This window comes from Engystomops pustulosus, chromosome 9, assembly GCF_040894005.1.
Source record: "Engystomops pustulosus chromosome 9, aEngPut4.maternal, whole genome shotgun sequence".
NCBI classification, from domain to species: Eukaryota; Metazoa; Chordata; class Amphibia; order Anura; family Leptodactylidae; genus Engystomops; species Engystomops pustulosus.
In genome coordinates, this window is record NC_092419.1 from 21,679,772 (window position 1) to 21,706,629 (window position 26,858).

The window sequence follows — 26,858 nt, forward strand, 5'->3', positions numbered from 1 at the left end:
ATTGCGCCTATATGGGCTCAAATAATTGCACAATAACATGACAGCCAATTGGTAAGTTAAAATAGTTCTTTATTTTGCTCATGAATGTGCCCTCTGCCCCCATCTTGACAGAAAAAAAAGAAATTTAGATATTTTTGCTAACAAGAGAAACGGAAATATCACATGGTCATAAATAATCAGCCCCTTTGCTGTGACACTCATATGTAATTCACATGCTGTCCATTTCCTTCTGATCCTCCTTGAGATGGTTCTACTCCTTCATTGGAGCCCAGCTGCGTTTAATTAAACTGATTGGACTTGATTAGGAAAGGCGCACACCTGTCTATATAAGCTCACAGCTCACAATGCACGTCAGAGCACATGAGAATCATGAGGTCTAAGGAACTGCCCAAGGAGCTCGGAGACAGAAAACAAAACAAAAAGTGAAAAATTTAAAGGGGTGTGAATACTTTTTGAACACACTGCATATTAGTGTCAAATGTTGCCGCTGGGCTATAAAACTACAATTTCAACAATGTTTCATGTGAAGTAAATAGGGCTTGTATTTCAACAACAATAGCAGAAGAGGGGTTTGCTGTATTTATTGGGCATGGGGAGATCCAAATTTATGGATATGCATTCACTCCTCTAGTTTTAGGGGCATAGTGGGGCAACGCTATCCCCCGATACTAGTAATGGGACCATGTATATAATCTGAAAGCCTCTTTGGAGCAGCCGCTGTGCCTGATCTCATTACCTCGGGGTGACGGATATATCGGGGTGACGGATATACTGAGTTATACAATAATATAAAGTCCATACAAGAAATGACAGATCACATTGATCCTTTCCAGTATTTATTAAGTTATCGGATCCATTGATAACAGGAGGATGATTTCTCGGGGATACATGGAGCAGATCTATGTCATGTCAGTGATAACACATCATGGTATGTACATGAAGGATGACAACCCTCATCGTCCTCACTGGAGGCTCAGGCTGGTGATGATGGTGATGATGAGGACAAAGGTGGAGGCGGCCGGGAGGGATCCGTGGGATAAGGGTTTGGTGTTTTCCTCCAGCCATCTCAACGCCTCATGGAGGTTTTGTCTTTCAAGTTCCGGTCCCAGAATTCTTCGGATCTTCTCATTGTGATTGTCTACGTGTTCAATCTAGAAGAACATGATAAGAGGAAACTAGATCCAGATCTACCCCCAATGGTCTAATCCACAGTCCAGTGCCCACTGCCTTCTACTCTGTGACCACAATGATATAATATTATTAGTAGTAATCTTTATTTATATAGCACCATCATATTCCATAGCGCTTCATGGGGAACACATACATATAAAATACTAAATTACAGAGTAATTGTATTGTCATGTGACAATAGAAGTGAGCATCTTATATACCGGGACTGCGGAGAAGCCTGGAGCTCGGTATCTGGTGATTGCTGGATAACAGACGGGAGGAGGACACAGGATGGGTTAGTAAAGAGAGAGTTGAAATTTCATGGAGTTAGCGAGTCTGATACATCTGCCTAAAGAGATGGGTTTTAGCAGCACCTTTGAAGTTTTGGAGATTGGTTATTAGTCGCTGCCGATAGATCCAGATGAATAAGGAGAGAATAATCACCTTTGGATTTAGCAGTGGGGAGGGGAGGGCAGATTAGAGACTTGTCGGTTAGTAGCACTGGACAGGTCCAGGGAAGGTTTCTTTAGTAATGGAGTAACAGCTTGAAAAAAAAGAGGGAATGACACCAGAAGAGGGAGAGGTTAAAGATTTAAGTCAAGTGAGAAGTGACTTCTAGGCAGAGAGACTGCACCAGCTGTGAGTTGATGGGGTCACTAGTGCAGGTAGTGGGGCGAGCAGAGGAGAAGAGTCTGGACACTTCCTGTGTCCCAATGGTATGATCAACCTTCCCAACATGATGCCCAATGCCCATCCATGATGCCCCTACCATCTGCTTCAAACAGCTATGCCCAAACTACGGCCCATACAATACATCTAAAAGTGTCAGCAGGAATATGATTTTTAGCTGGTGACAGGTTCCCATAGCCTATGCTATACTTATTTTAATTCAGAATGCTGACAAAGGCATTTTTATTTCACTACTTTATAAAACTTTATTTCACATCACCTGGCTCCCTCCACCACTCCCCTCTTCCTGTCATGTGCATTAAGCAGGCAGGGAAGGGGGAGGGAGCTGGATGAAGAGGAGACTGAGACACAGGCTGCAGCGACCCCCACCACACAGGCTGCTAGCAGGGAGTTATACAAGCTGACAATTCAGAATGATGACAAATGAGCACAGCAATTCCGAATGAAAGGTTCCCTTTAAATAAGATAATTGGCTGAAAAAATCTAATAAATGCCCCTATGCCACGAGCAATGCCCCAGTATATTTCCATTTCCTACAGTATAATACATGACATGACAGTATGATGCATGACCCCAGAAGGAAAGCGCCCCCTACAGTACCCTAATAAAATGCCTAGGATCATGAGATCATAGGAGAGAACATATAGGAATGACCCTGCAGTAATGGACCAGAATCATCTATCAGATAAGCAGGAAAATCCCAAGTCTTCTACACCTCAGTGTCCAGCACTTACCTGCACGTCAGTCATCAGGTTGGTGTCTATTAACTTCCTGTGATATGGGACCAGGGTCACTTTCTCAAATGTCAGATACTTCTCCCCTCCAAACAAATGCTGGATACAGGATAACCAGGATGAGAGACAAAGAGGGAGATATTGAAAGGGTTAATTACTACTCTTTATGTTAAATGTTACTATGATTATTTTGCTGATTTTTAACCTAATTATGTCTTAATTCAGTCCTATCACCTGCTCTATAGCATGTTACTTGCATATAGGAGACTATGTACAATGTATGATTACACATCTCCTCGGGGGCAATACATAACATTGCACATATCATAGCACAGAACACAGCAGTGTGAGGACTTAGACACTATGGGGGATATTTATCAGGACCTCTGCGCACTGCCAGTGGCGCAGAGGCCCTGAAATAATTGCAAATGCTAGCTTTTGCGATTATTTGCCCCGATCCGCCACCTTCACGTTACTGTCCCCGCACCTGCGCACTCGCTGCTGCCGGCGACTTTTCACGTATGCGTTCTGCCTGGCGTAGGATAAACGCTGCGCTGCAATCAGCCCCGATACATCAAGAGGCAGAAGCCTCTTGATGTATCAGGCTGCGAAATTGCAGTGGCAGGGCTATCGAGCGCCAGCGTATGATAAATATCCCCCTATGTCCCCAATCACACACTGATCCCCATCTCTCGTCGCCTCTTTGGTTTTGGCCCTGGTATCCTCAGGGATCTCTCAGTCAGTGACAAGTTACCTTGGTTTCTGCTTCCACCACCACAGCGATATCCTCAATCCGGATCCCAAAATGTCCATCATGATAGTAACCAGGTTCTAGGAAGGAAAATCAAAGGGATATTGTCACAGGCAATGCAGAGGTTCTGTCTCCAGGATCTCTCCCACCAAGGACCAACGAAGAGGTCAGGACAGCAACCACTTACCTATGGAGGTGAACATCCCTTTTTGTAAACCAATGTTGTTGGTCTGTAATCCCACTGGCCCTGAAATATTCCAAAATATGGAAAGAAGAGAAAAAGGGGAGGGATAATATGTCATCAGAGCATAGCAACAATACTACTACTATCAACAATAATAATACTACTAATACTACTACTGATGATAATAACAATACTACTACTATTACTAATAATAACAATACCACTATTAATACTACTACTACCGGTATTACTAATAACAATACTACTATTAATAATAACAATACTACTGATAATACTACTACTACTACTAATATTAATACTACTATTACTTATAACAATAACATTACTACTACTTATATTAATACTACTATTACTAATACCAATACTACTTCTGATAATAATAACAATACTATTAATAATACTAATAAAAACACTATTACTACAACAAATAATAATACGACTATAAATAACACTAAAATGTAGTAATAATCATAATATTAAAAATAACTGTTATTTATCTTAATACACTGGGGCAAACTGCACTAAATGTAGTGTCCTGTGTAGTCTGCAGGGGGAGCCAGATTCAGTATTTCTGGCACATGTTCTTCATGATTCTGGCAGCCCCTGCACTTCCCCAAGAAAGGGCACCACTTTTTATTTGGTGCACCTATAACATGGGGCGTGCAACACATTTCTGTCAGACTTTTCATGATAAATGTGGCGCACAGTCCAACTGATCACTGGAACGCCCCTAATTTTCGTTGCATGATGTCTAGTGCAGCTGCGCCACAAAAGAGTCGCGTGGCGCACAGCCCTTAGTAAGTGTGCCCCATTGTATAGTAAACCATCATCCTAATAATAATATTTATCATTCATTCATATTTTCAGTATCAGATTCTTCTCCCCTTTGTCTTACATTCGTGGACAGCGAAGAAGTTCCCGATGCCGTGTCCTGTCCCGTGGCCGTAGTTCAGCCCGACCTCCCATAGAGCTTGTCTCGCGATTGTTTCTATGGATCCACCTACCAGGAGAAAAGCCAGAACCATCGGTCACATGACCTGTCATATTGGATGGTATTTCTAGCACATCAAATAACTGGTTATGAGATCATTTCTATACATCTCCACAATAGAACAATTCTGTCCATATGGAAGTCTTGGCTGATAATATACAACTTTATGATGGAAGGTGTGGCTTATGTTGGCTTATGTTAAACCACACCCACAGCCCCACCCCCTCCTGAGAGGCTACCCTGCCGTGTTAAGTGCCACATAGAAGGATAATATCTTAGTCATGTGATTCAAGGCAGGACACATTTTAACACATTTCCATTCATAAATTTCCATTGTCATCACTGATACAAGAGAAATTTCCCTCTTCTTCCCGGTGTCATATACTGTAAAAGTTTGTTTCAATTTCTCCACTTTACAACTATGAGACCCACTGTACTGGTACAGTTTTTCATAAGTAGCGACATCTGGATAAAAGGTCAAAGTAAAAAAAGATACAAAAAAACCAAAACAATAAATATAAAATAAAACTAAATGAAGATACCGAGTGTGCGAGGAGGAAAGATGAGTCTGCTGAGCTCGATATTCCCCATCAGGACCCGAGTATAAGCCTCCTACAGGAAGAAAAGGGGACAATGAGGCCGGATATAATGTACAGGGAGTACGGAAAGTATTCACACCCCTTTACATTTTTCACTCTTTGTTTCATTGCAGCCAATTGATAAGATCAAAACAGTTCTTTTTCATCTCATTAAAGTGCCCTCTGCCCCCCAGTAATGTGCACTCTGCCCCCCAGTAATGTGCACTCTGCCCCCCAGTAATGTGCACACTGCCCCCCAGTAATGTGCACACTGCCCCCCAGTAATGTGCACTCTGCCCCCCCAGTAATATACACTCTTCCCCCCAGTAATATACACTCTGCCCCCCCCAGTAATATACACTCTGCCCCCCCAGTAATATACACTCTGCCCCCCCAGTAATATACACTCTGCCCCCCCCCAGTAATATACACTCTGTCCCCCCAGTAATATACACTCTGCCCCCCCAGTAATATACACTCTGCCCCCCCCAGTAATATACACTCTGCCCCCCCCCCCAGTAATATACACTCTGCCCCCCCAGTAATATACACTCTGCCCCCCCAGTAATATACACTCTGCCCCCCAGTAATATACACTCTGCCCCCCCCAGTAATATACACTCTGCCCCCCCCAGTAATATACACTCTGCCCCCCCAGTAATATACACTCTGCCCCCCCCAGTAATATACACTCTGCCCCCCCAGTAATATACACTCTGCCCCCCAGTAATATACACTCTGCCCCCCCCCAGTAATATACACTCTGCCCCCCCAGTAATATACACTCTGCCCCCCCCCCCAGTAATATACACTCTGCCCCCCCCCCAGTAATATACACTCTGTCCTCATCTTGACAAAAAACAGAAATGCAGATATTACTGCTAATTTATTAAACAAGAGCAACTAAAATATCACATGGTGATAAGTATTCAGCCTTTTTGCTGTGACACTCATATAGTAACTCACATGTTGTCCATTTCCCTCTGATAAGATTGTTCTAGTCCATCATTGGAGTCCAGCTGCATTTAATTAAACTAATTGGACTTGAAACGAGCACACCTGGTTATATAAGACCTCACAGCCCACAATGCATGTCAGAGCACATGAGAATCATGAGGTCTATGGAACTGCCCAAGGAGGCATAGATCTGGCCAAGGTTACAAAAGAATTTCTGCGGCACTCAAGGTCCCTAAGAAGAAGTTTGGGATGACCACAACTCAGGACGTCCAGCCAAACTAAGCAATGTAGTACATTACTGGTGGGCAGAGGGCACATTACTGGGGGGGGGAGTGTACAGTAAAGAGAAAGAACTTTTTTGATCTTACCAATTGGTTGCAATAAAACAAAGAGTGAAAAAAGTAAAGGGGTCTGAATACTTTCCATACCCACTGTACATACGTTGTATTCACCCATCTCATAGTAACATAAAACACAATCACAACATGTCAATCACCTCCATGGGGCTTTTTCTTAATTTGTGGGGGACAGTAAGTAAAAAAGCTGAACACAAAACAAAAGATAAAATCCCCATAAAAGGACAAACAATACCCCAAATAAAGCAGAAAAAAACAAAATCCCACTGAAAATGTGATTATAGTGCAGTATCTTTCAGTCCTGGTCATTAACAGGTTATTATTCTGTGACCCCCCCTTGGTATTTCACCTTCTCAAAGTCGCTCGGCGTCCCCCAGTGCACCGTCCGTGTGATGTCAGTTGTTCCATCACTGAAATACATTGTATGGACAGAACGTTATTACATGGGGGCGAGCGTTCACCAAATTAAGGGCTTATTCAGACGTCTCTATCTGGTCTGAGAAATTACAGCCATGGTCAGGGGTGTAACTAAAGACCTTGGATGACATTTTTCAGGGCTTCCACACCACAATACTGGAATTCTCGGAAACATTAAGAAAACAAACCCAGAGATGTGTTTCCCTTCTCATCCCCAAATTATCTGTATGTATTTTGAAAACAGAATATCAATAAAACATCTAACACAGCATATTAGATACAGTCAGAGGCGCACCACCCATGAGTCGACCACAGAAAATTGCCTCGGGCGGCACACCCTGCTGGTTGGCGAAGGGGCAACATCTTCACCCTTGCTGGTAAAACACCCCTGGGCTGCGGCCATCTCTGTAGACAGATTTATCACAAGCGCTAACTGCACGAAATGTCAGCTCTCTTTTTACTAACCCATCCAATGTCCTCCTCCCGTCTGTTCTCCGACAAACACCAGATACCGAGCTCCAGGCTTCTCTGCAGTCACTTTCAGATTTTTATCTATTCAATTATTTTATTCTATTCCCTTATAAAGAATTGTTGGACCATTAAATAAGCTATTATACCTCTTTTGTCAACCCCTCCTCCTCATAGACTGTCAGCTCTTGTGTCACCCCCTCATCCTCATAGACTGTAAGCGCTTGTGTCACCCCCTCATTCTCAGACTGTAAGCTTTTGTGTCACCCCTCATAGACTGTAAGCTCTTGTGTCACCCCCTCATCCTCATAAACTGTAAGCTCTTGTGTCCCCCCCTCATCCTCATAGACTGTAAGCTCTTGTGTCACCCTCTCATCCTCATAGACTGTAAGCTCTTGTGTCCCCCCTCATCCTCATAGACTGTAAGCTCTTGTGTCACCTCCTCATCTTCATAGACTGTGAGCTCTTGTGTCACCCCCTCATCCTCATAGACTGTAAGCTCTTGTGTCACCCCCTCATCCTCATAGACTGTAAGCTCTTGTGTCACCCCCTCATCCTCATAGTCTGTAAGCTCTTGTGTCACCCCTTCATCCTCATAGACTGTAAGCTCTTGTGTCACCCCTCATCCTCATAGACTGTAAGCTCTTGTGTCACCCCCTCAACCTCATAGACTGTAAGCTCTTGTGTCATCCCCTCATCCTCATAGACTGTAAGCTCTTGTGTCACTCCTCATCTTCATAGACTGTAAGCTCTTGTGTCACCTCCTCATCCTCATAGACTGTAAGCTCTTGTGTCACCCTCTCATCCTCATAGACTGTAAGCTCTTGTGTCACCCCCTCATCCTCATAGACTGTAAGCTCTTGTGTCACCCCCTCATCCTCATAGTCTGTAAGCTCTTGTGTCACCCCTTCATCCTCATAGACTGTAAGCTCTTGTGTCACCCCTCATCCTCATAGACTGTAAGCTCTTGTGTCACCCCCTCAACCTCATAGACTGTAAGCTCTTGTGTCATCCCCTCATCCTCATAGACTGTAAGCTCTTGTGTCACTCCTCATCTTCATAGACTGTAAGCTCTTGTGTTACCCCCTCATCCTCATAGACTGTAAGCTCTTGTGTCACCCCCTTATCCTCATAGACTGTAAGCTCTTGTGTCACCCCCTCATCCTCATAGACTGTAAGCTCTTGTGTCACCCCCTCCTCCTCATAGACTGTAAGCTCTTGTGTCAACCCCCCCCCTCATCCTCATAGACTGTAAGCTCTTGTGTCACCCCCTCCTCCTCATAGACGGTAAGCTCTTGTGTCACCCCTCATCCTCATAGACTGTAATCTCTTGTGTCACCCCCTCATCCTCATAGACTGTAAGCTCTTGTGTCAACCCCCCCCCCCCTCATCCTCATAGACTGTAAGCTCTTGTGTCACCCCCTCCTCCTCATAGACGGTAAGCTCTTGTGTCACCCCCTCATCCTCATAGACTGTAAGCTCTTGTGTCACCCCCTCATCCTCATAGACTGTAAGCTCTTGTGTCACTCCCTCATCCTCATAGACTGTAAGCTCTTGTGTCACCCCCTCATCCTCATAGACTGTAAGCTCTTGTGTCACCCCCTCATCCTCATAGACTGTAAGCTCTTGTGTCACCCCCCTCATCCTCATAGACTGTAAACTCTTGTGTCTCCTCATCCTCATAGACTGTAAGCTCTTGTTTCACCCCCCCTCATCCTCATAGTCTGTAAGCTCTTGTGTCACCCCTTCATCCTCATAGACTGTAAGCTCTTGTGTCACCCCCCCTCATCCTCATAGACTGTAAGCTCTTGTGTCACCCCTCATCCTCATAGACTGTAAGCTCTTGTGTCACCCCCCCTCATCCTCATAGACTGTAAGCTCTTGTGTCACCCCTTCATCCTCATAGACTGTAAGCTCTTGTGTCACCCCCCCTCATCCTCATAGACTGTAAGCTCTTGTGTCACTCCTCATCTTCATAGACTGTAAGCTCTTGTGTTACCCCCTCATCCTCATAGACTGTAAGCTCTTGTGTCACCCCCTTATCCTCATAGACTGTAAGCTCTTGTGTCACCCCCTTATCCTCATAGACTGTAAGCTCTTGTGTCACCCCCTCATCCTCATAGTCTGTAAGCTCTTGTGTCACCCCTTCATCCTCATAGACTGTAAGCTCTTGTGTCACCCCTCATCCTCATAGACTGTAAGCTCTTGTGTCACCCCCTCAACCTCATAGACTGTAAGCTCTTGTGTCATCCCCTCATCCTCATAGACTGTAAGCTCTTGTGTCACTCCTCATCTTCATAGACTGTAAGCTCTTGTGTCACCTCCTCATCCTCATAGACTGTAAGCTCTTGTGTCACCCCCTCATCCTCATAGACTGTAAGCTCTTGTGTCACCTCCTCATCCTCATAGACTGTAAGCTCTTGTGTCACCCCCTCATCCTCATAGACTGTAAGCTCTTGTATCACCCCTTCATCCTCATAGACTGTAAGCTCTTGTGTCACCCCCTCATCCTCATAGACTGTAAGCTCTTGTGTCACCCTCTCATCCTCATAGACTGTAAGCTCTTGTGTCATCCCCTCATCCTCATAGACTGTAAGCTCTTGTGTCACCCCCTCATCCTCATAGACTGTAAGCTCTTGTGTCAACCCCCCCTCATCCTCATAGACTGTAAGCTCTTGTGTCACCCCTCATCCTCATAGACTGTAAGCTCTTGTGTCAACCCCTCATCCTCATAGACTGTAAACTCTTGTGTCCCCCTTCATCCTCATAGACTGTAAGCTCTTGTGTCACCCCCCCCTCATCCTCATAGACTGTAAGCTCTTGTGTCACCCCCTCATCCTCATAGACTATAAGCTCTTGTGTTACCCCCTCATCCTCATAGACTGTGATGTGCAAAGATCTCCACAGAACAGGAAGTCTCAGATTATGTCATCAGAAGAAAATGTAGGATGTGTTTTTTTTTTTTATAAATTAAAGAAAATTAATAAAAAATATTTACCATAAAATGTTTACGACGAAATTTTATTTTTTTAAATCCCCTTTACATACACACATACTCACTAGTACTGCCCCCCAGAGTCCACCAGATACATCTCGGCTGCTGTGAGTTTGCGATCCGTCTGATTATCTGGTCTGAAAAATAAAAAGTTATTTACTTTATTCTATATTTTCTTTGTATATTGTCTCAAACGTATTCTTTAGGCAACATTCACACATGGAAAAGTTATCACATAGGGCAGATTTACTTACCCGGTCCATTTGCGATCCAGCGGCGCGTTCTCTGCGGTGGATTCGAGTTCGGCCGGGATTCACAAAGGTAGTTCCTCCGCCGTCCACAAGGGGGCGCTGCTGCGCTGAAGTTCCCCGGAGACGCGCTGGAATGCCCTGAAATTCACCGGCCTATACCTGGTGAAGGTAAGTGTAATTTTCGCGACACATTTTTTTATTAAATGCGGCGGTTTTTCCGAATCCGTCGGGTTTTCGTCCGGCCACGCCCCCCGATTTCCGTCGCGTGCATGCCAGCGCCGATGCGCCACAATCCGATCGCGTGCGCCAAAATCCCGGGGCAATTCAGGGGAAATCGGCGCAAATCAGAAATATTCGGGTAACACGTCGGGGAGACCCGAATCGGGCCCTTAGTAAATGACCCCCATAGTGTCCGCACAATGCCGTACAGTGTGTGAGTGTTACACTGGATGGAGGATAAAGGGACTGAAGAAATCCATATACAGTCCAGTCTGGTGCCGGGCGCTGTATAGCGCAATCTGACGAGTGTCCACCCCTCTGCTATTGTGAATGGTACAGTCCTGCCTATATGGTACGGTCTCCAGCTGCACAAGTCACTCACTATTCACTGTGTATGACGGATTACCCAGGGAATAAGATAGGGATAGGCAAAAAAATAATTATATTTAATATTATATTATTATTATATTATTTATAATAATTAGTCATTATAATATTAGTTATTATTAAATAACAAATTCCCAAAAAAGTTTTTAAAAATAATTTTGGTAAAATTTGCTACATTTTAATGTAATTATTAATTTAACAATAATAACAGCAGCAATACAGATGTGCACGTACCTGTAGTGCGGCAGCGCAGCGTTGAGGCCTCCAGCGGAAATTGTATCAAAACTTGGTCCTTTAAAATTCGCCTGTTTCCTACAATGTGGTCACAAAATAATCTGTTTTTAATGATAAGAGCGTTTCCAGGACGCACAGGAGACGCACGGGTGTATTGGACGCTATCCCCCATGATCTCGGTCACTCACTCTCGCAGTTTATCCACATATTTGGCGCCACTTATTTCCGTCACTTCACCCTTTGGGACATTTTTCTCCAGCCAGACCAAATATTCGACCACTGCCACAGCGTCCCGGATCTAACGTGAGAAAGACCAAGAATTAACTTACTGATTTATATTTTGGGATTACAGGCAGTCCCCGGGTTCCTTACACCTTACAGCTGATCATTGCAGCCTGGGACTATAGTTACATCCAGAGAGCTTCACCAGAGGTCACAGTGGGCAGAGGGGTCCGTCTGTAACTAGGGGTCGTCTGTAAGTCGGGGGTCTTTAAGTAGGGGACTGCCTGTAGATGGAAATTGAGAGCCAAAACTGAAGTTGTCCCTTCTGGTGCTCGTTCATCAGGTCTAACCCTGTCCTCATACACAGGGGCAGATTTACTTACCCGGGCCATTCGCGATTCAGCCGCGCGTTCTCTGCGCTGGATTCGGGTCTGGCCGGGATTCATTAATTCCTCCGCCGTCCACCAGGTGGCGCTGCTGCGCTGAAAAGCATCGGAACGCACTGGAGTTCACTGAGCCGGGCTGAGTGAAGGTAAGTGCAAGCTCTGCGACAGATTATTTTTTCTAAATGTGGCGTTTTTTCCGAATCCGTCTGGTTTTCGTTCGGCCACGCCCCCCCGATTTCCGTCGCGTGCATGCCAGCGCAGATGCGCCGCAATCTGATCACGTGCGCCAAAATCCCGGGGCAATTCAGGGGAAATCGGCGCAAATCGGAAATATTCGGGTAACACGTCGGGAAAACGCGAATCAGGCCCTTAGTAAATGACCCCCACAGTGTCAGTCTTATCCCAGAAAGCTGTGGGCTTTTAAGTTGTGTCAACTGCCAAATACGGACCATTAGTGTTGTGCTCCTTCCATGGAGACGCCCGTCAGGTATGTGCAGCACCTGAATGTATGACTTGATGCTCCCTACGGATCCCTACTGTCCTATAGAAGAGGTAACATTATAGACCCTGCCCTGGCCGCAGCTTCATACTCACGTGACATTGCTTTAATAATCGCTGCTCTTTCTCTGTTTTCACAGCTTTCGTCATCAAGACCGGAGAATACGTCTCAGATACAAGTTTGCCCTAAAAAAGCAAATAATAACTTACAAAATAATAATATAATCATCATAATAAACAGCAGAACAATAATTATAATAATAAAGACACACAGAAAACACTTCCATCTGCAGTCAGTGTGGTGTCCGTTCCGGATTCACACGTTTTATCTTTCATGTTCGCATATATCCGTTTTTTCACCCCCACATACACAGGGGCTCATTTACTTACCCGGTCCCTCGGAGTTCCCGAAAGTGCACTGTCCGGCAGGAATGCACAGCTGCCGCGATTTACTAAGATTGTGCGCCCGATATCCTGCATGTGTCGCTTCCCCGCTCAGGTTCGACGGAGTTCACCTTCTTCTTCCTGGTGCATGCAAGTGCATTGGTTGCGACACAATTCCAAATTCCGCGATTAGTCCTAATCAGTCGGATCGTCCGACGGCACGCTCCCTGATCGCACGAAAGCCGAGGCCGCCAACACAATCCCCTTCTGAATACTAAGCTGTGAAAAATCACGAAAACGTCGGAAGTCCGACGGAAATGCGATCCGTGGATCCTTAGTGAATAAGCCCCAGTAAGTAAGTTAGTTTGGCTAAAATTAGATGGAAAAAAACCTGGATCCCCAGCAATATCTGAGTGAAGCCCGGACCGCGCACAGATAACATTCGTCATTCGTGCGCACTACCTTGCTGGTCCATATGTCTCTTTCACACAAAACAAACAGCACTCATGAATAAGCCGATAGGAAACAATGGGCCACATTTATTAAAGTGTTTGCGCCATTTTTGTGACTGACTAGAAAGAACGTGGAAACTGCTTGTACATGTATTTAAAAAGTGTCTGCGCCGGTTTTGTGTTGCGTCTGCTCTGGGTCCAACATGACAGAAAGGGGCTGTTACTGCTTGGTCCGAGTCCCAGGATTTACCTTTGGAATAACTTCATATAATCCATAATTCGTGTATCGGGATCCAATCCAGATTTTCGTATTTTCCCCTTGCGCATAGTCAGTCACAGTTTCCCGAACTTTCTCATAGTCCAGAATCTGGACAGAGGTGGATCTAGAGCAGTTCGTGTTGAGGTAGGTCCGAACGCCATCCGTGATCCGACTGACATTCACAAACAATCTGCAAGAAGTAGGAAGATCTCGGCATCTACAATGTAACCTGAGGGCTCATCCCACGTAAAATAAATGACTTTGATTTTCAATTCATCGCCATTTTCAACATCTCTACTTGCTGTCATTGATACAAAGCTGGTTAGAAGAGATGAAGAGCTGACACAGTGGACCCCGACCTGTATCTGTGTTTCCATTCACTTACAGCAAGTAAATATCTTATAATCACAAAGCAAAGTATAGAAAAGAGAAAGTCACATTTTAAAAAGTAGATTTTTTACTACATTTACTTAAATGAATGTCATCCAATTGGTGACGTCATCAGTTTGGTGACACCATGTAGGTGTTGACATCATCAGTTTGGTGACATCATCAGTTTGGTGACACCATGTGGATGGTGACATCATCATTTTAGTTATCCCCATGTGGGCGGTGACATCATCAGTTTGGTGACATCATCAGTATAGTGACCCCATGTGAGTGGTGACATCATCAGTTTGGTGACCACATGTGAGCGGTGACATCATCAGTTTGGTGACCCCATGTGGGTGGTGACATCATCAGTTTGGTGACATCATCAGTTTGGTGACCCCATGTGGGTGGTGACATCACTACCTGATAGAGTCTGTGGTCAGCAGGGAATATGAGTAGAAGAAAGGATTATTTGGAATGTCTTGTGCACGGAGATTGAACAGCCCTGCAGGATAGAAAAGAACAGGTTGTAACTTTGTATCAGGATGTATCCTGGGGTCCGTGTGAGATCACTGGGGGGTTAGGTAAATTTTTGTAAAGCAAAACAAATTAAACATATAATTAATAGTATAAGAAACTTATCAGAGTGGGGGCTTCCTTCTCTACTTACCATGGCTCTCATCACCCCTCCCTACCAATCACTGTGAACTCTCTCCTATAATCCATCTTGCTAGCAACAAGACAGAAGCAGACTGAGGGGACAGATTACAGAGAGGATCTATGGAGAGGGGAGGGGGAGCAGGACCTACACGCAGTCTCCTCCAGGGCGCTCAGCAGCACCGCCGTCGGCTTCTGGGAATGTTGTTCCATCTGTCGCCGGATATCATTCACTTTTTCCTCACAGGTGCTGCCTGAAATGAGGGGAAAGTGAGAAAATCTGCCAAAAAATGACTAATAAATCAGAGAGCATTACAAAAGCAGGACATAGGGTCATAGTGTGAACAATAGGGCAAATCTAGGAATGATGTCCTGATGTGTTCTGCGGTTCCATGTTCACAGTCCTGCTGCTACTAACAATTTACTCATCCGGGTAGGATTATACTGTTCTAGACTTGTGCATTTGTCTAGTTATAAAATGCCCCTGATTTACTACTCTCTTACTCCAACTCCGCAGCCACACAATGGCGTCAAGTAAAGTCCACTAATAATTGTGGCCATGAATGATTTGTTCTCACATTTCCTTATGTGGAGTAGAATAGACAGTAACTCGTTGTTTTTATACAGACGTGGCCCCTGTGACCTTCTGGGCTCCTTATGAATTTTTACCCTTTAACCTCCACAACAAGGACACAAGAAGTCCTGGTTCTGGTGGCAGCAGGTCCAGGCAGATCAGGGGTCAGGTAGAGAATTGTCAAAGTCAGTCCAAGGTCGGGGCAGGCAGAGGTCAGGCAGAATCCAAGGTACAAACATGAAACCGAACCCGAGGTCCTAAGATAAAGGTTGGGCCAAAACACAGGAATTCTACAATCCCAGGACACAAGGAGAGGTAATGCTTAATCTTCAAGGGTTTCCACCGATTGGATGAGGACACACTGGACCTGGGCACGTTGGCCCTTTAATTCTCTGTAATCATCTTGCCCAGGGGCCATCAGCCGGCGCCATCACATGGCCAGGAGAAGGTAGTGAGAATTCAAGGACAAGGAGCCAAGGGGAGAGCAGAACGCCACAAACCTGCACCCTACGTACTAGACTATGTCCATGAGGGAAAGGTAACATTGTATTTCTCACCTACAAACTCATTGGGAATGAAGTAGATCTCACTGTCCGGAAGAGCGGGGCGCTGGCTCCCCCACACTGCGTCCACCAGATTGTTGGGTATTGAGCGTAGAATTTTCCCAGAATCCTTCAGTAAATTATTGAATGATTGCCAATCATCTAGGAAAAAGATGAGATGTAATATTACAAATCACAGAGCAACCAATCGGAGACACCATACATGGGACCAGTGACACCATACATGGGACCAGTGACACCATACATGGGACCAGTGACATCATACATGGGACCAGTGACATCATACATGGGACCAGTGACACCATACATGGGACCAGTGACATCATACATGGGACCAGTGACATCATACAAGGGACCCGTGACATCATACATGAGACCAGTGACACCATACATGAGACCAGTGACACCATACATGGGACCAGTGACATCATACATGGGACCAGTGACATCATACATGGGACCAGTGACACCATACATGGGACCAGTGACATCATACATGAGACCAGTGACATCATACATGAGACCAGTGACACCATACATGGGACCAGTGACATCATACATGGGACCAGTGACATCATACATGAGACCAGTGACACCATACATGAGACCAGTGACACCATACATGGGACCAGTGACATCATACATGGGACCAGTGACATCATACATGGGACCAGTGACACCATACATGGGACCAGTGACATCATACACGAGACCAGTGACATCATACATGAGACCAGTGACACCATACATGGGACCAGTGACATCATACATGGGACCAGTGACATCATACATGGGACCAGTGACACCATACATGGGACCAGTGACATCATACATGGGACCAGTGACACCATACATGGGACCAGTGACATCATACATGGGACCAGTGACATCATACATGGGACCAGTGACACCATACATGGGACCAGTGACATCATACATGGGACCAGTGACATCATACATGGGACCAGTGACATCATACAAGGGACACGTGACATCATACATGAGACCAGTGACACCATACATGAGACCAGTGACACCATACATGGGACCAGTGACATCATACATGGGACCAGTGACATCATACATGGGACCAGTGACACCATACATGGGACCAGTGACATCATACATGGGACCAGTGACATCATACATGGGACCAGTGACACCATACATGGGACCAGTGACATCATACAAGGGACCCGTGACATCAGACATGGGAATGGGACCAGTGACACCATACACGGGACCAGTGACACCATACATGAGACCAGTGACACCATACATGGGACCAGTGACATCATACACGGGACCAGTGACACCATACACGGGACCAGTGACACCATACATGGGACCAGTGACACCATACACGGGACCAGTGACACCATACATGGGACCAGTGACACCATACATGGGACCAGTGACATCATACATGGGACCAGTGACACCATACATGGGACCAGTGACATCATACAAGGGACCAGTGACATCACACATGGGACCAGTGACACCATACATGGGACCACTGACATCATACATGGGACCAGTGACATCATACATGGGACCAGTGACACCATACACGGGACCAGTGACATCATACATGGGACCAGTGACACCATACAAGGGACCAGTGACACCATACACGGGACCAGTGACATCATACACGGGACCAGTGACACCATACACGGGACCAGTGACATCATACACGGGACCAGTGACATCATACACGGGACCAGTGACACCATACATGGGACCAGTGACACCATACACGGGACCAGTGACATCATACACGGGACCAGTGACATCATACACGGGACCAGTGACACCATACACGGGACCAGTGACATCATACATGGGACCAGTGACACCATACACGGGACCAGTGACACCATACACGGGACCAGTGACATCATACACGGGACCAGTGACACCATACATGGGACCAGTGACATCATACATGGGACCAGTGACACCATACATGGGACCAGTGACACCATACATGGGACCAGTGACAACATACATGGGACCAGTGACATCATACATGGGACCAGTGACACCATACATGGGACCAGTGACACCATACATGGGACCAGTGACATCATACATGGGACCAGTGACATCATACATGGGACCAGTGACACCATACATGGGACCAGTGACATCATACATGGGACCAGTGACATCATACATGGGACCAGTGACACCATACGTGGGACCAGTGACACCATACGTGGGACCAGTGACATCATACAAGGGACCCGTGACATCAGACATGGGACCAGTGACATCATACATGGGACCAGTGACATCATACATGGGACTAGTGACACCATACATGGGACCAGTGACACCATACACGGGACCAGTGATATCATACACGGGACCAGTGACATCATACATGGGACCAGTGACATCATACATGGGACCAGTGACACCATACATGGGACCAGTGACATCATACATGGGACCAGTGACACCATACATGGGACCAGTGACATCATACAAGGGACCAGTGACATCACACATGGGACCAGTGACACCATACATGGGACCACTGACATCATACATGGGACCAGTGACATCATACACGGGACCAGTGACACCATACACGGGACCAGTGACACCATACACGGGACCAGTGACATCATACATGGGACCAGTGACACCATACAAGGGACCAGTGACACCATACACGGGACCAGTGACATCATACACGGGACCAGTGACACCATACACGGGACCAGTGACATCATACACGGGACCAGTGACATCATACACGGGACCAGTGACACCATACAAGGGACCAGTGACACCATACATGGGACCATTGACACCATACACGGGACCAATGACATCATACACGGGACCAGTGACACCATACATGGGACCAGTGACATCATACATGGGACCAGTGACACCATACATGGGACCAGTGACATCATACATGGGACCAGTGACACCATACATGGGACCAGTGACACCATACATGGGACCAGTGACATCATACAAGGGACCAGTGACATCATACATGGGACCAGTGACACCATACATGGGACCACTGACATCATACATGCGACCAGTGACATCATACACGGGACCAGTGACACCATACATGGGACCAGTGACACCATACATGGGACCAGTGACATCATACATGGGACCAGTGACACCATACATGGGACCAGTGACATCATACATGGGACCAGTGACACCATACATGGGACCAGTGACATCATACAAGGGACCAGTGACATCACACATGGGACCAGTGACACCATACATGGGACCACTGACATCATACATGGGACCAGTGACATCATACACGGGACCAGTGACACCATACACGGGACCAGTGACACCATACACGGGACCAGTGACATCATACATGGGACCAGTGACACCATACAAGGGACCAGTGACACCATACACGGGACCAGTGACATCATACACGGGACCAGTGACACCATACACGGGACCAGTGACATCATACACGGGACCAGTGACATCATACACGGGACCAGTGACACCATACAAGGGACCAGTGACACCATACATGGGACCATTGACACCATACACGGGACCAATGACATCATACACGGGACCAGTGACACCATACATGGGACCAGTGACATCATACATGGGACCAGTGACACCATACATGGGACCAGTGACATCATACATGGGACCAGTGACACCATACATGGGACCAGTGACACCATACATGGGACCAGTGACATCATACAAGGGACCAGTGACATCATACATGGGACCAGTGACACCATACATGGGACCACTGACATCATACATGCGACCAGTGACATCATACACGGGACCAGTGACACCATACATGGGACCAGTGACACCATACATGGGACCAGTGACATCATACATGGGACCAGTGACACCATACATGGGACCAGTGACATCATACATGGGACCAGTGACACCATACATGGGACCAGTGACACCATACATGGGACCAGTGACATCATACATGGGACCAGTGACACCATACAAGGGACCAGTGACACCATACACGGGACCAGTGACACCATACATGGGACCAGTGACATCATACACGGGACCAGTGACACCATACACGGGACCAGTGACACCATACACGGGACCAGTGACATCATACATGGGACGAGTGACACCATACACGGGACCAGTGACACCATACACAGGACCAGTGACATCATACATGGGACCAGTGACACCATACATGGGACCAGTGACATCATACATGGGACCAGTGACATACTGGAATGTAATCCATTTAAATTAGGGAACAAGTGACCCCCGATTTTAGTGATTCTTACTGTGGAATCCCCTGCACCAGTCTTATCCCCTTAATACTAAATATTGGAAACACAATACTAAAAGGACTAAATAAGGTGATCACCTACCAATAGAAAACAGGAAGGGATCAAAACCGATCTCATCTCCATCCTTCAGTTGTGGTAGGATCCAGGAGACAATTTCAGATGTCGAAACTAAAAGCAACAAAAAAGTAATTAATTATAACGAGCACAAGATAATGATGCAATTTCCTTACATAGAACAGAGGTAGATACAGTATAATATAGTAACACTGCAATATTACTATGAAATAATAATAATATACATATAATACATACACGACTATACATCTTTCCAGGAAAAATATATAACACTGGCTTCAAAGAGCACAGGGCACAGCAGTGTGAGCACCTACAGATTACGCAGCGCTGCACAGAGTTTGCCAAATGGGTCCCTGTGCCCAAAGGGGCTCACAATCTAATCATCATACCAGTATGTTTTGGAGTGTGGGAGGAAACCGGAGGATCCTGAGGAAACCCACACAAACACGGAGAGAACATACAAACTCTTTACAGATGTTGACCTGGGTGGCACTTGAACCCAGGACCACATCACTGCAAGGCTGTAGTTCTAACCACTGAGCCACCATGCTGCCCTCTTATGAATATGAATATTATAAGATGACTCACCGCAGTACCGTCCCAAATCTCACCAGCCATTACAGGAATAGTGAAGGCTTTACATTAAAACATAACATTTACTGTCTTAATAAAAAAAATTGCAACACCACAAGACAAAAATTACACCACACATAGAAGTCCTATAGACAAATTCAGGCTGGTAAACATAAAAGGGTGCATCAAAGTACAGAAAAAGTAAAACAATTTGGTTGGATCTTGCTTATCACTGTCTACCAGAAGGATCTTGAATAGAGTCCAGAGGGCGGAGCCAGAGGACCTTCAGGTCAGGAGAAAGATGGCAACACTGCCCCTGGTGGACCCTATGATTAACAGAAATCCTTAACAACCCAGTACATTAGCTTCCGCCCTGACAAGGGCAGTACCACAACTCACCCTATACACTTCTATAATGCCCTAATGCACCCCAGTCACCAAACACAAGGACATCTTACATTAGGGCATTATAGACTTGTATAGAGTTGTAAGTAGAACATAAGATTTATCACTGTGTTAATGAATCTGGTGCAGTATAAGGCTACATTCACACGACCGTATGGAGGACGTATATACGGCCGACGTATATACGGCCGATATACGTCCTCCATAGACGGCAATGGGCGCACGGCGTGCGGCACCGTACCGCTCCGTACCCCGGAAAAAGATAGGACCTGTCCTATCTTTTCCCGTAATACGGCGCCGTGCGCCATGTATCGCTATGGAGAGGGGCGGGGGTGAGCTGCGCTCACCTCCTCCTCCTCTCCCCGTTCACTGCCGTTGCCCGCTACGGTACGGTACGGGCGGGCAACGGCAGTGTGAATATAGCCTAAGACTATCGGTTTACAGTTAAGACCGACTTTAAAGTGGTCTAAACTCTGCGGCACAGTTTTTGGTGCACGGAACATTAAAATAGGCCATGCCCCCTTTCCGAAGGCCACGCCCTCTCCGTCGGACAAGTCGGAAAATGGTTAAGAGCAGCTCACAAAAGCCTTGATAAATGTGGTGTAAGGCTTTTCACACTGTTTTTTTGGCGCACAACCACCAGAATTGTGTCACAAATGCGTTAATACATCCCCCCCAATTGATGTAACATATAACTGGAATATTGTAATGAAATAATAATATGATAGATTCTACAAGAAGCAGTGTAATAACTACTGTACAATAAAATGATATAATCGGAGGATGTACTGACGGATCTTCTGCAGTTCCCAGTTACAGTCCATCTGGCGTTCGGCCTGGATCCAGTAGCGGCTATCTGTGAAGACGGCGGCTCTGGTCAGGGTGACCGCTGCTGTACCTGGAAGGATAAGAGCACAGCAGTGTGAGGACACGCCCCTGGTACAATCCTAGAATCTATATTTCACAATCCTGCTGCTACTAACAACAAAGGTCTGTGACAGTGGCGTAACTTAAAGCTGATGAACCATGGTGCAAAGACTGTGCCAGGCCCCCGACTATAATGTATGGTTTATAGTACTACTCTTCTCATGTGGGAAAGTGACACCTTATGGGCCCCCTAAGCCTCTTGGGCCCGGTTGCGACCGCACCCTCTGCACCCCCTCAAGTTACGCCCCTGGTCTGTGATGAGATGACCCCTTTAAATCTCCAGTCTGATGTAACATCACTTTCTGGTGACCTCTAGACTCAATATAATCATCTATCATGAGATATATTGTAATAAATTGGATGCTTAAAACTTGGGGCTCTGTTTATTTTCCTTTTATGACATTGACTTTGTTTCCTGGTGTCACAGATAAAATGCAGATTTGTTATCTGTCTGTGAATCATTCACCATCATGACTGCCCTGGGTTCATACATGGGAACCTGCCGCCATGTAAAACAAGGGATTATGTAAGGCTCATGCTGCCTTTAAAGGCTTGTCCAGTTTAACCCAAATCCAAGGACCTTGTAAGAATCTATAGAAGTAACATAGGGGGTCTAGTAATGAGCAACTACACAACAGGGGGTGATTGGGCCCCAGGAACACTCCCAGGTTATAGAAGCAGAGCATGACCCCCATTCCTTACACACATTTATATTTGCTTTATTTAAAAAGCTGAGGGGAGAGGATGGAAAAGGGGGGCATTTTTCCGAGGGGGTGACCGGCACCGTTAGGCAGTTAGTTTATTAGCTCCATGGCAGCTTTTGGGTGCAAAAAATTGTTGCACAAACGATGAAATCAGTCATGTGATAAGATTTGATACCTGAGGATCCTGTAAATCCGGTCAGCCACTGCCTCCGCCTCTCGCGCTCCGCCAAGTATCCGCCCTGATTATATAGAGTAAAATAACATTAAAGCCACTACCCAAAATATGTCGGATACAGATGAAATATTCTCAATTCTTCACATCATGTCCCTGCTCTCTCCTGACCAACATCATCAGAGAACAAAGTTACCTCCACGTCTACCTCCAAATACTCCCACACTATATAACACGGGTTATGTTATAAATGTCGCCTCCTAACAGGAGATCCGTCAGCTCTCACCATGTGCGGGTCGGTGGCTGGAATGATATAAGCCGAAATGTTGTGTTGTCGCATCTGATGCCGGAGATTATTCAGGTCTTCAGTGGAGATTTTTGCAGTCGGTGGAATGTACTGGATATAAAGTAACAAGGAAGGAACAAATAAGGTTAGAAAAGAAGAAGAAAGAGAATATTATTGATAGAGGAAATTATTAAGAAAGTTCAGAAGAAAAGAAAAGGGGAAGTAAAAATAAGGAAGAGGAGATGATAGAAGGTGGCAAGAAGAAACAGAGGAGATGGAAAAGAAGGAAGAGGAAATGATAGAGAATGACTGGAAGAAAATAAAATGGAGATCAATTAGAAAGACAAGAAGAAAGAGAAATTGAAGAATTGCAAAATAGAAAGGAAAATGACAAAATGGGAAGATGGAGAAGAATTATTTGGAGTGGGCACACGTGTATCCATAGAGGGAAACTGACCCCAGGAAGGATCAGAGGAAGAAGAAAAGCAGAAAAGAGGGAGAAAGGGGACTAAGAACAGAATATCTGGAGGGTGAAAAACAGTCAGAAGAAGAGAGAAGAAGCAGGAGAAGAGGAAGAAGAAGAATAGAGAAGAATAGAGAGAAGAGAAATTAAGTGGGAGAAGAAGAGGAAGAAGAAGTGAGATAAGAAGTGTGATAAGAAGAGAGAAGAAGGAGGAGAAGAGGAAGACGAAAAGAGAAGAGAAGAAGGGGGAGAAGAGGAGAACGAGGAGAGATGAAGAGGGAGAAGAGGGGAAGAAGAGAGAAGAAGCAGGAGAAGAAAAGGGAGAAGATAGAAGTAGAGAGAGAGAGAGAGAGGAAGAGACAATAAAGAGGGAGAAGAGAGAAAAAGTGGGAGAAGAGGGGGATGAAGAGAGAAGTAGTGGGAGTAGAAGAGTTTGAAGAAGTGGGAGAAGAAGAGAGTAGAAGAGGATGACAGTTGATCTTTAAGTGACCCCAATAATGTCAAATACTACAACATGCACGAGGTGGGGGTCTTACTGGGGGGGTGGCGTTGCAGTCCCTTATGGTGGAGTCTTGAGGTTTTGGGATTCCTGCAGTAAATCCTGTTAAGTGATGAAGAGATCTTGTTATTAGAGAAGTTCATTATACACAAGCCTTATATAAGAAATGTAGTAATTTAACTCTTTGTTGAGCAGCAGCAGACGTGTCAGATCCCCCCTCTGCTTTCTTCTACTGTTGGGGGCCCCATATATCGTATCAACTATAAAATGATTTCCATGGAAACTATAGAATACTGTACCTGTACATCTTTATATAAGACATTCAACAGGGAATAATCTAGAGAGCAGTGTTCAGTTTATTGATTGGAATAAGCATTTCCTTAGGTGTCCAGTGGGTGGGGCTATCTATTGCTGTACGATGATATAGTGGCTGACATTGGGGATTAGTATTATAGACAATCTAATGTGAACTAAACACGGAAGTGTCCTGATTGTTTGTTACAATGTATCAGTGCAGGTGTGACCTATGTGCTTGGACTCCAGGCTGTATCCGTTTGTCCTCAGTTACCCCTCAGTCTATGGCAGTAGATGGAAGAGGTCGCTGTGCAGATCATCCTATTCCTAATAGCAACACAATAATATGGCCAAAATCCAATCACATCCCTGCATTAACCCTGTATATGCCATACATCTCATTTTCCACTAAAATGCTATTTTGCTCTAAGTAGCTGCACTCCAGGCAATCTCCCTGCGCTAATACATTGTAACAACTGATCAGCAGAGGCAAGATTTGTGCTGGTGATGTCATGTTTTCTAGACAGTAAATCATTGTGCCAAAACCTTAACTGCAAGGAGAATATTGTATTAAATATCTCCAAGGGGAGATTTTTATATTAATAATAATAATTCTTTTATTTACATAGCGCACACAGATTTCGCATCGCTGCACAGAGCGTGACAAATTGTACAAATTTGCACCTTTTTCATGATCTCTGCTAGTTGTCAGTGAATGATAACAATTTTTATCTTCGTTTAGAGTCAGTAACCCTGTACATAGCAAATCCTACTCTTAGCTGAGAGGTGGAGGCAGTTGCATCCAGTCTAGACAATGCTCTGTGAGCTAAACTGCCTGGACTCCAGACTGATACATGCTCGAAATCCTGCACAGTGCGGGGGGGCCTTTATTATTCACTTTCCCACAGAAAACAGTTTTTTTTTTTTGCGTTGCTGCGCACAATATTCGTCCCTTATTGACATTCACACGTTTTCTTTTTTATGGGCGCAAAATTTGGGCGCAACTTTCTAATAATGAAATTTTTCCTGCGCTTCTAGTTTTTCAACCCTTTTTTGGCGCAAATTTTGGTGCACACTTACAGCTGCAAAGATCTGGTCTACGGAGATCTATTTCACCTTCATGAATGTGGAGACAGTTCTAATCCTTTCGGTCCTACACCAATTCATAAATCTCTTGCGCCACAATCTAACATCCCCGTGTAAATTATAGCATGATCTGTGTGCCAGAAATACGGACCTTGCGCCACAATTGATGAATGTCCCACAGCGAGTCCTGCTCTCAGCTGAGTAGTAGATACAATTGTATCCAGTCTAGACAATGATGGGCATGGTCGCTATTCCTAGCGCAGAGCTGAGGATTGCAACTATTTCTCCTCTGTACCACGTGGGCGAGAGGCGGCGGTGCTGGATTGTGGAATGCCTGACCCAGGACCAGATGTAGAACTGAGCCAGCACCACATGAAGCTCCAGAGCTTCATTAATCTTCCCCAACAGCCAGATCTCTAGACTGATACAATGGGGGGGATTTACTAATTGTGGCGCAAGCACGTCTGTCAGCATCGGAGATCAGTCTCCGCAAAGCACAGCCCGATGTATTTAAGTGGCGCACGGCTGTAAGTAATTAATGAGTAGACGGAACTGATCAGTCGGGCGCCATAAAAATGCCTACATCAATGAGATGTGCGCCAAAACCTTTCATGGACTGCGCCTTAATTTTGCTCTCTGACCATTTTTTTCCTGGTCTATCGTGCGCCAAAAATTCCACCTAAAAATGCAAAAAAAAGACGGAGGAGTCGGGATAGTCGGAAACATCTGTTCTTTCTGGCGCAAACTCATTATAAATGATCCGCAACAGTTCTGCGCCAAAAAAACATTAACATTTTTTTTGGCGCAGAAGCGATAATACATGTGTCCCATTGTAGCAAACCTTTGAAAGGCGATAATAAATAACCCCCAGTGAGTCCTGCTCTTCGCTGAGTAGCAGATACTTCTGTATCCAGTCCAGACAATGCTCTGTAAGCTCAACATTGGTTGCACTGATCGCTCTGCTAGTTGCTACAATGTAACAGTCTGTATGTAATTATAACATAATATTTACTTCTTTCCTGTTTTTGGTAATTCCGATAAAGTTTGTTCTCCTTCCTCTAATGGTAACTTCTTATAATATTCAGTAAACAACAAAATGACAGACTCATCTCTGCTACACCTGTCACACTGCAGATATCTAATGGCTGCACAAACCTACCATAGTGGGCGCAGAGGAGCAGAGCGAGGGTCCGGATGGAGTTCTGCATGTTGTGCCCCGGATCTTAGATGGGATCTTCAGCTTAAAGAGAGAGAAACACTGAATATCAGGCGGAGATTATAC

The 26,858-nt window shown here is 45.4% G+C and overlaps 1 protein-coding gene across 1 annotated transcript; it reads right to left on the bottom strand.

The window, feature by feature from the left end:
* Positions 1-872: 872 nt before the first annotated feature.
* On the bottom strand, positions 873-26,858 carry XPNPEP2 (X-prolyl aminopeptidase 2). Its single transcript, XM_072125865.1, has 21 exons — positions 26,736-26,858; positions 24,234-24,298; positions 23,235-23,345; positions 22,952-23,015; positions 21,939-22,043; positions 20,174-20,260; positions 15,765-15,911; positions 14,786-14,887; positions 14,400-14,481; positions 13,596-13,794; positions 12,606-12,695; positions 11,592-11,701; positions 11,404-11,481; positions 10,378-10,449; positions 6,782-6,842; positions 5,084-5,153; positions 4,446-4,550; positions 3,533-3,592; positions 3,349-3,425; positions 2,595-2,693; positions 873-1,151 (listed from the first exon to the last, which is right to left on the bottom strand). Exons 1-21 carry the CDS (start codon positions 26,782-26,784, stop codon positions 963-965), a joined length of 2,022 nt encoding a protein of 673 aa, XP_071981966.1. The 5' UTR covers positions 26,785-26,858; the 3' UTR covers positions 873-962.

Bases quoted from the DNA above. Each gene is read 5' to 3' on its own strand.
- XPNPEP2 (XM_072125865.1), bottom strand. From the start codon at position 26,784: ATGCAGAACTCCATCCGGACCCTCGCTCTGCTCCTCTGCGCCCACTAT. The intron at 12,696-13,595 runs GTAAATCCTGGG...TTGCTTTTTTAG, and splicing joins TATATGAAGTTATTCCAAAG to GGCAAACTTGTATCTGAGAC. The intron at 6,843-10,377 runs GTGAGTATGTGT...AATGTATTTCAG, and splicing joins GACTCTGGGGGGCAGTACTA to TGATGGAACAACTGACATCA.